General features: G+C 39.5%; 1 protein-coding gene across 2 annotated transcripts in view; it reads left to right on the top strand.

Moving 5' to 3' along the window:
• Vti1a (vesicle transport through interaction with t-SNAREs 1A) overlaps positions 1-16069 on the top strand; it is a 316596-nt gene that overhangs the window by 2008 nt on the left and 298519 nt on the right. For both annotated transcript variants that reach the window (XM_042689513.1, XM_042689514.1), the window contains exons 2-3: positions 5636-5694; positions 11029-11139. In XM_042689513.1, the coding sequence (XP_042545447.1) occupies positions 5636-5694; positions 11029-11139 (170 nt within the window). The remainder of the gene's footprint in view (positions 1-5635; positions 5695-11028; positions 11140-16069) is intronic.

Below are 16069 nucleotides of genomic sequence, written 5' to 3'. Positions count from 1 at the left end.
GTTAGTTTTGGACAGGCACTTACTTGAATAATAACTCTTTAAATACAGTATTTTATCTGTTATGACTTGTGTTTGCTCTCTTCTAATTGATGGAAAAAGATGAAATGTTCAATGTAGTTATAAATTCAGATGTATTTCTGTGGATTAACTATGTGTATAACCATGTCAAAAACAATATGATTAAAAGTATTTATGATATCTCTTTCTGGGCATCATTAATGGTTTTGGTGCTCAGCAAAAAAATGGACCTATTGGAGGTGAACTATCACTTACTTGAGTTAAGGGGGTTAAGAAAAGAGAACATACTTTCAGGCTAAAGCAGTTCATTTCTTAACATATTATTTTATTTAAATTGAAGTAGAATGTGTAGGCTGTATTGAATTTTAGTCCCTGGTATGCATGTATAATGTCTTCTACTACTTCCAAGGAGAATAGAAAGATTAATACTTTTAAACTTTTAGGGAAGAAATTTTATTACTCTACGATTCTTTTTAACAATAAAAAAATCTTTGCTCTTAGACTTAAGTGTTTGGACCTTAACTAATTTTTTGTAATTGTACTTTTGTGATGGGTGGATCCCTTAATACTCTTATGGTACTATATTTAAAAGGTGACTTTTAATGATTACTGTCCTTTGGGAAAGTTAAGTTAGTGAGCAGAAACCACAACTAATACTTTACTATGACACTGCAGTCCTAAATGAGAAGTACTGTATACAAGCAGTTTCTGTACATAGAACAGGCTTCTTAAAGGATCTTAGAGTTTTGTAATTTCTTTCCTTATTACTTACAGAGATGTAGATGGTCTGTTGTGAATCCTGTCATTTTGTGATAGTAGTCAGAAATGCACAAGGTGTTATGGCAAAGTTGTTAATTAAGATTCCCACTGCTTGATATCAGAACTGTTTTAAGAGTCCAATTAGTAGATTTGGCTGGCCTCTCTAAAGACTGCCTCTCCCATCTATAGAATGAGAGGAAAAGGTAATAAAACATGTAACACACTAGCTCAGTTCTTACACAGAGAAAGTGTGAGGCAAACTAGCCCTTGTAATATAACTGCTGCAGTGGTAGAAGTAGGTTGTCCAGAACTCAGTCAGACTTTGTTGACTTAATTGTACTCTTTTTTTTGTTTTTGTTTTTTGGTCGGTTGTGGGGCTTGGGCACTATCCCTCAGCTCTTCAGCTCAAGGCGAGCGCTCTACCGCTTGAGCCATAATGCCACTTCTGGTTTTCTAGTGGTTTATTGGAGTTAAGAGTCTCACAGAGTTCCTGCCCGAGCTGGCTTTGAACTGTGATCCTTGTATCTCAGCCTCCTGAGTAGCTAGGATTACAGGCCTGAACCACCAGCACTGGGTTTAATTGTACTCTTGAAAGAACCTTGGACCTCAGTTTCTGCTTCCTTTTACCCAATAGGGTGGGTATAAGTTCTCTTGATGAAGACCTATATTTGAAGAAAAGTGAAGGATCAGGTGTGTTTGGACATGAAATTGGAATTAGGCTTTGAATTCAGGACATCAGTAAGGGAATCAAGGGAGAGAATTGGATGTGGGGTGAAGACAGGTGGTATCTTCTAGAAGGAAAGGCTCATTTGTAATGGATTTAGCTAATCAAAGCCTGAAAGATTTAGGTGACCATCTAAATAGTTGTGTATGAATGAAGCCATAACATTGCTATATGATTACCTCTTTCTTTTCCAAGGTGGATATAGGAATAGAAGTCTACTTTAATTTATGAATATAGTAGACTTGGCATCTGCAGGTATGTGGTTCTAAGGAGACGCCATTGAGGCATTCTGTTCATGCTCAAGATGCAGTGTTCATTACTGTACTGTGGATGCTTGATTCATTTTTTCCATAATAACTTTAGGCATGCCACATTTCAACAAACCTAAAAATTTCACTTTGTTACTAAAGTGCATTAACTTACTTTGGGGGCACCATATGCCTTTTGCATATTTTCACAAAGTAAGGTCAAAGAAAAGCAGATTACATAATGATTTAACACGGCTGATGATAACACAGGACTAGAAGCTTTTCTGCATCAACTGAGCTCTGTGTGTGTGTGTATTTAAAAAGTTTTGTTTCTGATTTGCCTCAGTCTTTGCTGGTAAGTTTACCTTTTCTCTGTGAGTAGCAGCTGTGTCCCTCAAGCTTATTACAGGTTTGAAGGAGAAAGAGAGAGACAGGAAAGGAGGGAAAGAGAAGAAAGAAGAAAGATTTAAGTAGTAATGAATAGGGTTTAAAGGTGTGGCTCAGTTTGTAGAGTGATAGTCAGTGAGAGAAAGTGTGGCAAGTACTGAGTTCAAGTTTCAGTCTCAAAAAGAAAAAGTAATGAATAGACAGACAGTGTGATTAGTATGTAGATTGCATATTGGAAAATTTACACTTGTAAATAATGTTGGCAAGGTGCTTGCATCTGAATTGTGGCTGGCCTTGAGTGCCAGATGCAAGAGTTCCAATTAAAGCAACAGTTAAGGAGATTTAACTAGAAGAAGAGGAAGCAGGACTTGGAGTAGGAAAACCAGGGTTGCTAGCCAGGCGCCAGTGGCTCACGCCTATAATCCTAGCTACTGAGGAGGCTGAGATACGGGGATTGTGGTTCAAAGCCAGCCCGGGCATGAAAGTCCGTGAGACTCTTATCTTCAAAAAACCATTAGAAAACCGGAAGTGGTACTGTGGCTCAAGTGGTAGAGCGCTCGCCTTGAGCTGAAGAGCTGAGGGACAGCGCCCAAGCCCCAGAGTTCAGGCCTCACGACCGACCGACAAAAAAAAAAAAAGAAAACCAGGGTCGATGGTGACCCAGCTTCATTTGTAAATCCTTGCACTATTTGTATTATTTATTCTATTCATCATTGTTTTGAGAACTAATTATATATGTCAGGTTATTGCTAGATTTTAGGCTAGAAAGACGATTAAGACCAAGTTTCTATCTTAGAACCCCCAAAGTGAAAGGTTAATCAGACCTGCTAGTTTGTGAGATAAATCATTGAGAGTCTCTAAAGATTATAGGTATTCTATCTTCAAGAAAAATTCTTTTGTTGGACTAGGAAAGGCTTCAGAGAGGTAGTGATTTCTCTAGTTTTACTAGATGGCCCCCCAGGATTGGTGTAAGCATAGGCACTGAGGGTTAGGAGGCCTGGATGTATATCGAAATCAGAGATACAGCTTGAGGAGCTTAAATACCTCATATAGATTTTAAGTGGATGAAATTCCCAGGGACACAGAGGAGAGTCCCAAGAGAAGGGAAGCAAGGACTGTCCCTGAGGAACCCAACAGTTAAAAAAAATGGGCTATAAAAGAAGAAGCACAGCTGGAGACACCGAAGCCGAAGGGAGCAAGGTCAGGTATCCTGGAAGCTAAGAGAGGAGAAAGTTACAAGATGAGAGGAGCAGCAGAGTGTCACAGCCACAATATTGACTACAAACAGGACCCAAGAATGTCAATTAGCTGTGCAGAGGGAAGTTACTTGTAACCCAGCTAGAGGCATTTGAGTGGAATGGGGAGACGGGAGTGAGATGACAGGGAGAGGATGGGGAGGAGAGGGAGGAAATGCTCTGCCCTGGCTTCTCCATGACTGGCTGTGGGCGAGGAAGGGTTAGCAGCAAGGAGGATAGTTAACAGGTCAGGGGAGGCTTTTTTACATTCTCTTTTGTTAATGAGCAAAGCCTCTGTTTTAGTCCTAGATGTGTGACCTCGACTTTCCCAACAACTGAGTAGGTTAAAGAAAATGTGTTTCTTCTAATATGCAAATACAGTTTCACTCTTGATTCGAGATAGGCTTGTCTTACTTTGTCTTCTTTTCTACGACAAAAAGTGCTAGTCGAATTAAATGTGCAGAAAATTAGAGGGATTGAAATGTGTCGGAATAAATTTGGAGTCATACATTAAGTTTTTTCTTCTTGGTCATATGGAGGTTTACCCCCTTTTTTCACAGAGTTAAATCAAGCTGAATTCTTGTGTAATTTTCTTAGGAAGAAACTCAGAGCAAACACCTTATATAAATCTAATTCTATTAAAATCACAACTTGTAGTAAAGGTGTTCCATCTGAAGCACTAGTCAGCCAGTGAGTCTTGTATATACTTCAAGTTTCATGACTGTTCTAGTCTGTTTTATAGTCAGTGTCTTGAAGTTCTGACATAAATCTACTTTTAAGTAAGAAAGAAGCTTGTCTGTCAGCACAAGAAACCAAACTAGGGTATAAAATCAGGTAAAAACCAGTTGTTCAGAACTTGGAACTAACTATAGCTACCTCCCAATCTCTCAGCTTTACTTCTTTTGAAGTGTTGCCTTCCTTTTTAACCATTGTAAACTCTTTTGGGAGCAAAACCAATGGATGCCTACAGCTTCTAGGCCTGTGTTCTCAATACTGAAACTCTCCTGTTGCTCTAGAAATCTGATTTCTTGGAGATAAGCTTACCTTGCTCCCAGTTCACTTTTTTTTGGGGGGGGTGGTGGCCGTGGGGCTTGAACTCTGGGCCTGGGCGCTGTCCCTCAGCTCTTCAGCTCAAGGCTAGCGCTCTACCAATTGAACCACAGAGCTACTTCCAGTTTTCTGCTGGTTTATTGGAGATAAGAGTTTCACAGACTTTCCTACCTGGGCTGGCTTTGAACCACGATCCTCAGATCTCAGTCTCCTGAGCAGCTAGGATTACAGACATGAGCCACCAGCACCCAGCTTTCCCAGTTCATTTTTGACCAGAGAGGTTGAGCTACTGAGATTAGCCCAGCTAGGATATCTGTCATTTGCCAAGTCACAGTGACCAAAATGGCACCTGCTAGGTGAAGATGGATGTCTCAGAAGACTGGAGGCTATTACCTGAGAAGAGAAGTGTGGAAGGGAGAAAACTGTACCTATTCAATAAGCTTGACTACCACAAAACTTGGTGAAGCCTTCATGATGGGCCTATTGATTTACAATGAAATCATGGAAAGGTTTTCTGACATCATGTTTCTCCTACAGAAGAGAACTTCAGTTGGATTATAACCTTATTGTGACAGATTTTCATTAAACCAAATACATGTCATAATTTAAAAGTAATTTCATTTGTACCAACCTGTTATGCAGTTATCTAGTGGATAATTCTTTTATTTCCATTTTTAGAGTAGAAGCTGAGCCTTAGAACAAACAAAACAAAATTAATTTTTTAAAATTAATTTTTGGTCCAAGATTCCATAAGCAGTGATAGTAGCTTTGGATTTAGAATTCAGATTTTAAATATTTCTTCCAGTATAATACTTCTGAACGTTACTGAAAGCACAATATTTAAAGGACTGTAAGAAATTGCTTGGTTTAGAAGTCTTTTTATAGGTGGCTTCTGAATTATATTTTTAAATCATTTCTTCCTGACTTATTAGACTTAGGACTTTGCACATCCCCTAGACTACCACTGGGGTTGATATAGTCTCTCCTATGGAGTAAAGTAATTTTCAGTCTCTCTTAAAAATGTCTGGCCTCCTTAGCAATTAGCATTCCCTAGCAAGGGTGGCAAGAGAGATGGCTCCATACCTACCCAAGAGTGATATGCTCATTTCCCTTACATTCTCCCATCTGATCAGAAACAGTGTATAAAATAGAAGATTTAAAATATTAAATTTATCTGTATCCTCAGTGATTCCTTGATATTTTGTTTGTTGCAGATGAGAAGAAACACATGGTTGCAAATGTGGAGAAGCAGCTTGAAGAGGCAAAAGAGCTGGTATGTGGAGACTTAGGAAGGATTTGAACACATAGCCCCCAAGACACACCTTCTTCTAGCCTGTGCATTTGAAAATGTGGAGTATTACTGATGAATGTTTTCAACTCAGAATTCATCAGCTTCTATTCAAAGGGAGTTTAATAGGTTCTTGAGATTTTATTTTCTTGAGGTGATTGAATAAAGAAAATGTTAACCTCTGTGTGTGTATATATGTATGTATGTGTGTGTTTTAAGATAAGCTGGCCTTGTGATCCTTATGTCTTAGCCTCCTGTGTGCTGATTCACTGTGTCACCATGCCCAGCTTCTAACCTCTAATTTTTTTTTGTTTTTTGTTTTTTTTTGGGTCTGGTCGTGGGGCCTGAACTCTGGGCCTGGGCACTGTCCCTCAGCTCTTCAGCTCAAGGCTAGCGCTCTACCACTTGAGCCATAGCGCCACTTCCGGCTTTTTTCTTTTTGCTTATGTGGTGCTGAGGAATTGAACCCAGGGCCTCATGCATACAAGGCAAGCTCTCCACCACTGAGCCACCTTCCCAGCCCTAACCTCTAATTTTTAAAGTACTCCTAAGAACTGCAAATATCTAGTGTTTGATAAAGGCACACCAGATTCTAGAAAATGTATTATTTACTTTATAATAATTAGCTTTCTCAAAATGTCTTTGAGACAGATACTGTTAGACAAAAACTGTGGAGGGTCTGCAAGCAGAGTAAACTTGCTTGGTTAATGGATGCTCATAGAAGACACGATACTTCTAAGTGAGAAACAGAAGGCTTGCTGTGCACAGAAGTAAAAGCAGCTAGGAAAGTTTCTCCCTGGTTGTCAGTTCCCTGACCCTGGTTCCCACAGAGTGATGCTTGTGTGTGCTTATCAAGCAGTGACCTGCTTTAATAGAATAGGAACATAGAGTCTGGAAGCCAGCCACTCTGTAGCAAGGTTGTTCTTTGGCCCAGAAGGACGCGTTTTCTCCTTCAAGGTTGCTCCCTGTGAAGAGAACATTCAACAGTGGCATGGTCAGGATGTACCCTGCATCCTTGGTCTACCCAGCAAGCCATACAGGAGTGTAAGAGAACCATGGCCAAGCGATGCCCACAGTTTTGCTACTACAATCATTGTTGATGGGTTCTGATGCTTAGAAATGTAAAGTAATTTTCCTGAGATAGCACACCCTGCTAGGTGGAACAGTAAGACTTTGTACCTAGATATACTAAATTCAGAGCTCTAGCCCATACATTACTTTTTTTATATATATAATAATACGTTCCTAGACAGGTACTAGCAGCTCATGCCTGTAATTCTAGCTACTCAGATGGCTGAGATCTGGAGGTCAAGTTTAAAGCCAGTCTGGGCAGGGAAGTCCATGAGAATGTTTTTATCTCCATTTAACCAGAAATGAGTCACAAGTAGAGCTGTGACTTAAATTCAAATTGTAGAGTGCTAGCCTTGGGTGAAAAAGCTGGGACAGTGCCAAAGTCCTGAGTTCACACACACACACACACACACACACACACACACTCCTAATCAGGAAGAAAAATGGGTAAAATACTGTACCAAGTATGTATTACAAGTATGATTCAATTTTCTGCTATGAGTATAGTCCCACTGAAAGCACTGCTTTTCTGAATATGGTGCTATTTAGTCTTCCTTCAGTATTTCTGGTTGATTGGCTTAGGACAGTTTCCTAAAATGTTTCTCTTAACTGGTCTGACTTGTTCAAAAAATTTGGAAAACTAACTTAAGCAGAGCTGGATGTGCAGGTCTCTGTGGATGTTGTTTTTTTGGAGAACCTTCTGGACCCTTAGATAGGCTCTAAGAAATTGTGAGTCTCTCTAAAAATGACCTCTAGAAGTTGGCTAGAATGGAATATTTCCCAAGTTTGTCTGAGTTTGTTATTAACAGGCTTATTTGGATTTGCTAACAGGACCACATATGAGAAGCTAGCTTTGAGGGTATTAAGAAGGGGCAGTTGTTCCCCCCCTGCCTAGAAGCAATGCTTCAGTGTCTTCGATCACTGAGATACTGGCACTGGTTCTTTTCTAGGTATCAAAACTGATATAGGGGGCTTGGAAAGTGGCTCAGTGGTAGAGTGCTTGCCTTGCATGCATGAGGCCCTGGGTTTAATTCCTCAGTACCACATAAGCAGCAAAAGCTGGAAGTGGCCCTATGGCTCAAAGTGGTAGAGTGCTAGCCTTGAGCCTTGAGCTAAGAAACAGCGTCCAGGCCCAGAGTTCAGGCGCCACGACCAACAACAACAACAACAAAACTGATGTAAGCTTGGCTATAATGGCTCATGCCTGTAATCCTAGCTACTCAGGAGGCTGAGATCTGAGGATTAAGGTTCAAAGCCAGCCTGGACAGGGAAGTCCATGAGACTTTTACCTTTAATTAGCCACCAGAAAACTGGAAGTGGCACTGTGGATTCAAGTGGTAGAGCACTAGCCTTGAGCAAAAGAGTTCAAGACAGTGTGCCCAGGCCCCAAGTTCAAATCCCATAACCAGCAAAAAACAAACCAGCTACAGGGCCTGGCAGCTTTACCTCAGTCTCTACAACTTGTCATGTTAGCTTCTCCTTTGAAAGATTCTTTGTTTTTTATGCCTTTCTCCTTACTTTTGTCTCTTTTTTTTGCATGAACCTGCTTCTCCTGTAATCCCTGGCTTTTGTGTAAAAATCCTTGCATTTTATACAAATCAGTCAGACAGCATGTCTTCCTCTGGTGGCTAGCACAACCATAAATATTATAAATGTTTAATTCTTTGGATCTTGAGGTGACTTTTTGCATTATTAAAGTCTCAGGAACAGTGTTTTTTTGTGTTTTTGTTTATTTGTTTGGTTTTTGGTGAGTGAGGAGAGCATCAAACTTGGTGTTTTAGTTTATTTGCCTTCTCTGGAGACATTCCAGAGATAATGATAGCAAGCCAATCTGCTGACTGAGGTTTTACTGTCTGTAATCAAGTGTAGAACAAAGCTGTGCCTTTACAGGGCAGCTTATAGTTGTCTTTAACAATTGCTAGTGTAAAGCATTTTGTCTGAGACAGGCATTTCTGTTGGTTTAAAAATGACAAGGATGCTGACGTAGTTAGTTCTGATGACATTTGTACTGCCGACAGTGTTGATATGTTACACTCAGTCCTTTTGAGGAGGACCTTGGGAGAAACACTTGGTTTTGATTTGGCTGTTAGGAGTCACTCTGTCTTTGCTGAACAGTTGGTTTGTGTTACTGTCTCAGAGATTGCACATCTTCCACTGACCATGTCTTCCACTCGCTGATGGCATGTGAATGTGGTAACAACACTAAGTGAATGTGTCTTGTCCTTACTAATGGCCTTTATTGAGTTTGTGTATTTCTTTTTTTTTTTGGGTCCAGTCGTGGGGCCTGAACTCTGGGCCTGGGCGCTGTCCCTCAGCTCTTCAGCTCAAGGCTAGTGCTCTACCACTTGAGCCACAGCGCCACTTCCGGCTTTTTTCTTTTTGCTTATGTGGTGCTGAGGAATCAAACCCAGGGCCTCAGGCATGCATGGCAAGCGCGCTACCACTGAGCCACCTTCCCAGCCCAATGTTTGTGTATTTCTTTTTCTTTATTTCTCTAATTTCTGTCCAACTTCATTTAAGATACCCTTGGAAAATACCTTAACACAATAATTTATTTACCTCTCAGATTTTGACTTACATGTACTTTTGCAATTGTCTGGATGATTCCATTTATCTTTTGAGAGGCAAATAGTTAATTTCTAAGAAGTGCTCTAAGTAATTGCCTTACTAAGTAATGGTTTAATGATTGGAATTTCACACTTATTTTGAAACATGTCAATAATTTAGATAACGTTTAAGGCTTTTTTTCTTACAAATGTAGAGGTCTGTTTATTAAAATGGGTTCTCTCCTATAGATATCTATTATAGCTGATCTATGGACTTATCTGTGATAATTATTCCATTTCTAACTCTGGAAAATTAGTGACAAGCTTATATTGTTAATGGAAATAACTTTGTAGAATGTTCTGAGAAGCAAATTATATTACATACAACATTTCTGTATTTAAATTGTCAGACATGGCTTTAGCCAACCTATTTTTTTAAACCAGATTTTATATATATATATATATATATATATTTTTTTTTTATTTGAAACTCTTTAGCTATGTCTACCTGGCATAGTGCTTGCTCTATTTCATCTTCATCATCAGTCATCATCATTATTACAATTGATGTCAATTTCATAAGTAAGAGATTGCTAAATATATTTTAGGGGATACCTCATATAATGTTCACAACTGCCCCTAGAAAGACCTATTATTCTTGGAAATGGGAAAATAAGGCAGAGAGACATTAAAACCCTGTTCAAGTTCCCATGAATAATAAGTAGCTTATAATGTAAACATAGGCTTCCCTCTAGGTTCTGAACCATTATTGTATGTCTGCATTGCAGCCTAATAAACTAATATTTTATATCCAAAGCATTTTATGAAAAGGGGTTGTTAAAAAGTGCCCTGTTGTTATTTCATAGAACAATGTATAATTTGCCACATTGCTGTATCCAGTTAACTCAATATGGAAGCCTATTGGTTGAGAACACATGTGTATGATTTTTCTAAGCAGAAAATGCTGCTTCCTAAAAGACGTTTCCCCAAATGAACAATGCTGGGCTGATGTTTTATGGATTAACCACAAGAAATGATGGTATTGTCTATCTTCTAATTGTTGTGGTCAGAAGGCCAGACCAGGTTAGACTGAATGATGGACTACTCCTCCAATATTAATGGTTGGATTAGTGCTTATATTTCAAAAGACATTCCTTAAGGCAGATGCTGGTGGATCATGACTGCAGTCCCAGCTACTGAAGAGGCTGAAATCTGAGGATTGTGGTTCAAAACCAGCCTAGGCAGACAAATCTGAGAGTCTTACCTAACTAGCAAAAAGTAGCTAGGAAAAATCCAGAAGCAGAGATGTGGCTCAAGCAGTTGAACCCTAGCCTTGGATTTGTGTGTGGTTAGGGGAGTGGGGAACTTAAACTCAGAGCTTTACACTCTCTCTTAGCCTTTTTACTCAAGGGTAATGCTTTACCACTTTAGCTATGCCTCCAGTTCCATTGAAGAATTCTTGACAAGTAAGCAGCTGTGCACTTTGTGTGTTACTTAGCAAGTGCTCAGCAACTGCTTGTTGAACTAAAAGGTTGAGGACAAAGTAGTTACAATGTTATTTGATCATGGACGGTTAGCATTTGTGGGACCTGTTCCTCAACTGTGAAATGAAGATTTGGAATCAAATCCTTTCAGCTTCAAACATTTGGTCAAATAAAGAAAAAGCATGTGATTTATGTCATGCTTTCTCTCCCACTTCTAGCTTGAACAGATGGATTTGGAAGTCCGAGAAATACCACCCCAAAGTCGAGGAATGTACAGTAACAGAATGAGAAGCTATAAGCAAGAAATGGGAAAACTGGAAGCAGATTTTGTGAGTAAAATTCCATCCTTGTTATACTTACTGATTTCTAAACTGCATTTTCATTTGTATTTTTTATTGTTTTCACCTTGTGCCCTAATTCAGGAGGCCCTGCAAAGACCAAGCTACAGCTTTCATTATGAATCATAGATCACATGGTTTCTAGAAATAGGGAATTTAAAGTATGTTGGATTCATGATTCATAGCTAGATCCACAGCCTGTGGCCTCTTGAGTCTGCATAGCATTTATTGGTATCTAGTTGCTGGCTTTCCAGAGTGGTATCCTTTAAAATGGGCTTAAGGGGTTCTAAACCTCCTGAGAGCAAGCATATCTCTGTTTTTGGATGTATGGTTCTCCATATATTTTCCCCTCCACTATGATGAACTCCCTGTATACATTTTATTTTATTTTATTTATTTATTTTTGGGTCCGGTCATGGGACCTGAACTCTGGGCCTGGGCACTGTCCCTCAGCTCTTCAGCTCAAGGCTAGCGCTCTACCACTTGAGCTACAGTGCCACTTCCGGCTTTTTTCTTTTTGCTTATGTGGTGCTGGGGAATCAAACCCAGGGCCTCAGGCATGCAAGGCAAGCTCTCTACCACTGAGCCACCTTCCCAGCCCCCTCCCTGTATACATTTTAAAGGGATGTCTTATGCCCATCCCCCAAGTTGTAAAGAATTACTTTCAATAGTGATTTGTATAAACAACCCTGTAATGTTGATTGCCCACCGGGTACCAGTGGCTCACGCCTGTAATCCTAGCCATTCAGGAGACTGAGATCTGAGGATTGCTGTTCAAAACCATCTTGGTTCAGTAAAGTCCATGCGACTTTTATCTTCAGTTAATCACCGGAAAACTGGAAGTGGCTGTGTGGATCGAAGTGGTAGAGCACTAGCCTTGAGTGAAAAAGCTCAGGGACAGTGCCCAGGCCCTGAGTTCAATCCCCAACAACAACAAAAAATATTGATTAGCTTTCTCTTCTTATATATATCAGGTTTTTTTTTGAACTCTTCTCTGTTTGTAGCATATCTAAGAATGTAAATTTAAAGTTATAATGTTAAAATGCTCAGGAATTAGAGACAGATCAGCAAAAATTCTACATTTAGTTAAATATCCAAAAAATGGATAGCCAGTGCTTGAAGAGCTTTTCTCCTAGCAACATTTTTACAATGGTAAAAAGATGAAAGCAACCTACGTATCAGGGATGGATGGTAAACAAAATGTCCAGTGAAATATGTCCAGGAAATAGTGATACGGGATGAATCTTTTTTTTTTTTTGGGTCCAGTTGTGGTGCCTGAACTCTGGGCCTGGGCACTGTCCTTCAGCTCTTCAGCTCAAGGCTAGCGCTCTACCACTTGAGCTACAGCGCCACTTCCGGCTTTTTTCTTTTTGCATATGTGGTGCTGGGGAATCGAACCCAGGGCCTCATGCATGCAAGGCAAGCACTCTACCACTGAGCCACCTTCCCAGTCCACGGGATGAATCTTGAGCTAGGTGAAAGTCTCAAAAGAAAAAAACTTATTATCTAATTTAACTTAGCATGAGATCTTTAGGGGTAGTCATACTCACAGAGACGAAAAATAGACTGGTGATTTAAGAGGGAGAAAAGTGTTGTTTAATGTATACAGACTTTGAATCTTGCAAGATGAAGAGTTCTGCTGAGCAATTACAATAGTGTGCTACCATTGCAACATCCTATAGTCCTTGGGTAGCTTAAGCAACAGAAATTTGTTTTCTGACCGTTCTGGAGGTAGGACATCTGAGGTTAAGGTGTTGGCAAAGTCAACATCTCTGTAGCTTCTCTGGTTTACAGGTGGCTTCTCCCTTTTACTCATGCAGTCTTCTGCACATGTTTGTGTCTTTGTTTTCTGTTCTTGCAAGGACACACACTAATAATCTCTTGACTTTGTCTCCAAATACAGTCACTTTCTCAGTACTGAAGATTAGTACTTCGTCATGTAAACTTGAGAGTGATACAACTCAGCCCAGAGCATTGAGTTTAGTTTTAATGTTTCTACCTTTTCCTCCCAGAAGTTGTTACTCCTTTGCTTATTATAAAACTTCATCTAATGTTCAGTCATCTAATTTGTTTCCCATATAATTTGATACTGGCTAGAGTCCTTTGTTTTAGGTATTTGGAAATTATATCCTTTTTTAGCTATGTTTCTATTATGAAGAAAAATGGGACAATAACTATTAAAATTTATTCTATGGGCTATCTTTAAATATTTATGTATTTGCTACCTCATCTTTCTTCTACTATGTGAAGAAACATCTTTCACTATCATTACAATTTCATTTTCTTTAGAGGCAAATTTTTATTACTGATATACTTACTAGCATGTATTAGTTGTACAGAGTTCAAAGGATTACTGTAATATTTCCATACATGCATGCATCCTGCATTGATCATGTCCATCTGCCTTTCCTCTACCCATAAAACCCCTCCCCAAGTCTCTTAGCATCCATCCCATTCCTAAGTCTTTCTTAGTTTCTTTCTTTTTTCCCCTCTGTTCCTTGCCTTTATTTTTTTTTGGTCCGGTCGTGGGGCCTGAACTCTGGGCCTGGGCGATGTCCCTCAGCTCTGCAGCTCAAGGCTAGCACTCTACCACTTGAGCCACAGCCACTCCCGGCTTTTTTCTTTTTTCTTATGTGGTGCTGAGGAATCGAACCCAGGGCCTCATGCATGCAAGGCAAGCACTCTACCACTGAGCCACCTTCCCAGCCTCTGTTCCTTGTCTTAATGGCTAAGTGGCCACTATACCAAACTGACCTTCAATAAGGTCGAATTGACCTTCAATTAGATTGAATTGATCTTCAATAAGGTTGAATTGCTGGTTTCTGTAAATGGATGAGAAAGGTGGCATTTGTGTTTCTGCAGCACGGCCACTTCACATGCACAGTGATCAGTAGTCTATAAGGGACTTTAACCTGGGTCGTTTCATTTCTTGGTATGAAGAGTGGACAGAACAGATGTGAATTCCTCTCCCCGTTCACACATGATAGAACCTGTTCTATCAGATTAAGTAGAGATTTTTATTAATGCACATTAGTTGTCCAAAATGAGGGGTTTACTTATGACATTTTTATGCATGCATGTAGTGATCATACTCACTCTATTACTGTCTCATCCCCTTCCCCTTCTTTCCACATCTCTAGTAGTGCCCTCTTCACTTTTGCGTCCTCTCCCAGCCCCAACATTTTCCAAAGAAAGAAAATGTGAAGTATTTTGTCTTTGTGGGCCTCTCTAGTTCCATCCATTTCTCTTTAGACAACCTCATTTTATTTTTTATGGCTGAGTGTATATATACTGAGTATATATATACTGAGTATATAATATAGTATATATGATACTGAGTCTATATATACTGAGTATATATATTTATATATATATATATATACTGACCATAAATATATATATATACATATATATATATTCAGCGTATGATTACACATTGTATATGTAACACAATATACACTATGTTTTCTTTATCTTCTCATCTGTTTACAGGTACCTAGGTCAATTCCACAGTTTGTCTATTGTGAATAATGGCAAAATAAACATGAACATACAGATTATCTCTATTATAAACTGACATTGATTTATGAGGTGTATGCCTAAAGTGCTATCGCTGAATCACATGGTAGTTTTAATTGTATTGTCCATTATTGTTGGCAGTGCTGTGGTTGGAACTCATAGCTTTGAGCTTGCTAGGTAGGCACTATACCATCTGGGCCATGTCTTAGCCCCCATTTTTGGAAAAATCCCTGTACTGATCTCCATAGTGGCTGCATTAACTTACAATTCTCAGTAGTGACTAATGGTTTCTTTGTCCCTGCGCCATCACCAACATTTTCTGCAGGCTTCAGAGAATGTTGAGCTGTTAGATAACATGCAGTGATCTTTTCTGGGTCTTCTCTAGAGTGTTGTTAAGATATGTCTTGAGTAACCTTACTTCTAAGATGTGGTGTTTTGAGGCTCCAGTTGAATGGTTTGAGTGCTCAGTGGTTACTCTTCTTTCTGTTTGGTTTTCATTCTGTCCGAGACACTGGGCAGTCTCCAGAACCCCAGCTTCCCCACTCACAGGATCTTTCCTTCTGCATATTCGTTTTCATCCAGACTTAAGGGAGACCCCATTACGGAAATTTGGAGTTCCTCTTTGGTTCCAGTCTTACCACTTCATTGCTGAATCGTACCTATGCCATCAGTACCAAACTCCAGTTGCTGCCTTGTACATTTAGTGGTGCTGCCCTCTGTATGGGCTCTCTTCTATGTGCTGCAATCCCCAAAGGGCCTCCAGGCTGGTGTGATGGCTGTGTGAGTTTGTTTCATGTTTCTCTTCTCCAAGAGACCGAAATCCTATAATACCCATTGTCTTAAGTTTTAAACAATTGCTGTATACATTGTGCCCATTTTTTTTTGTCTACTGTTTAGAGCTGGAGGGTTAGTTTAGGACTGACAGTTCTGTTCCTTCATGGATAATTTTGTCCATGAAAAAAATAATAGTTGTGTTTATAATGATTTATCATCGAACACAAAATTTGTAACTGACTGGGGACTCATGCAAGAGGTTTTTAAAACTTAGACTGTAGTTTTTTTTTTTTTTATATTTTTGGAGGCTAAGGGAATCTAATGGTCACATTTGTGTTTAATTTCTTCTGGGAACTATTGTGGCTCCTGTTGAATCTCTTCACTTGCTCAGTATTGTTCAGTTTTATCTTCAAGTCGTCTTGGATTAAGTCTGGAAGGATTCATCTGTTTACCCTATATTTCAGATGAGGAGGTGGAGGACAGGGAGACCACATGACTTCCCATAAAGCCATGTGGTTATTAGAAGTAGAACTAGAATCAGATTACCTCAGCACTCATTCTAGTGTTCTTTCCAGTCTTTTGAGTCCCTCGCCCCACTTCAGGTTCGTATGAAGAGTTACTGAATAAC

Source organism: Dipodomys spectabilis, unplaced genomic scaffold (assembly GCF_019054845.1).
Source record: "Dipodomys spectabilis isolate Male_0828 unplaced genomic scaffold, ASM1905484v1 ptg000125l, whole genome shotgun sequence".
Lineage (NCBI taxonomy): Eukaryota > Metazoa > Chordata > Mammalia > Rodentia > Heteromyidae > Dipodomys > Dipodomys spectabilis.
The sequence above is the reverse complement of the archived record's forward strand: the minus strand, read 5'-3'. Positions and strand labels throughout refer to the sequence as shown.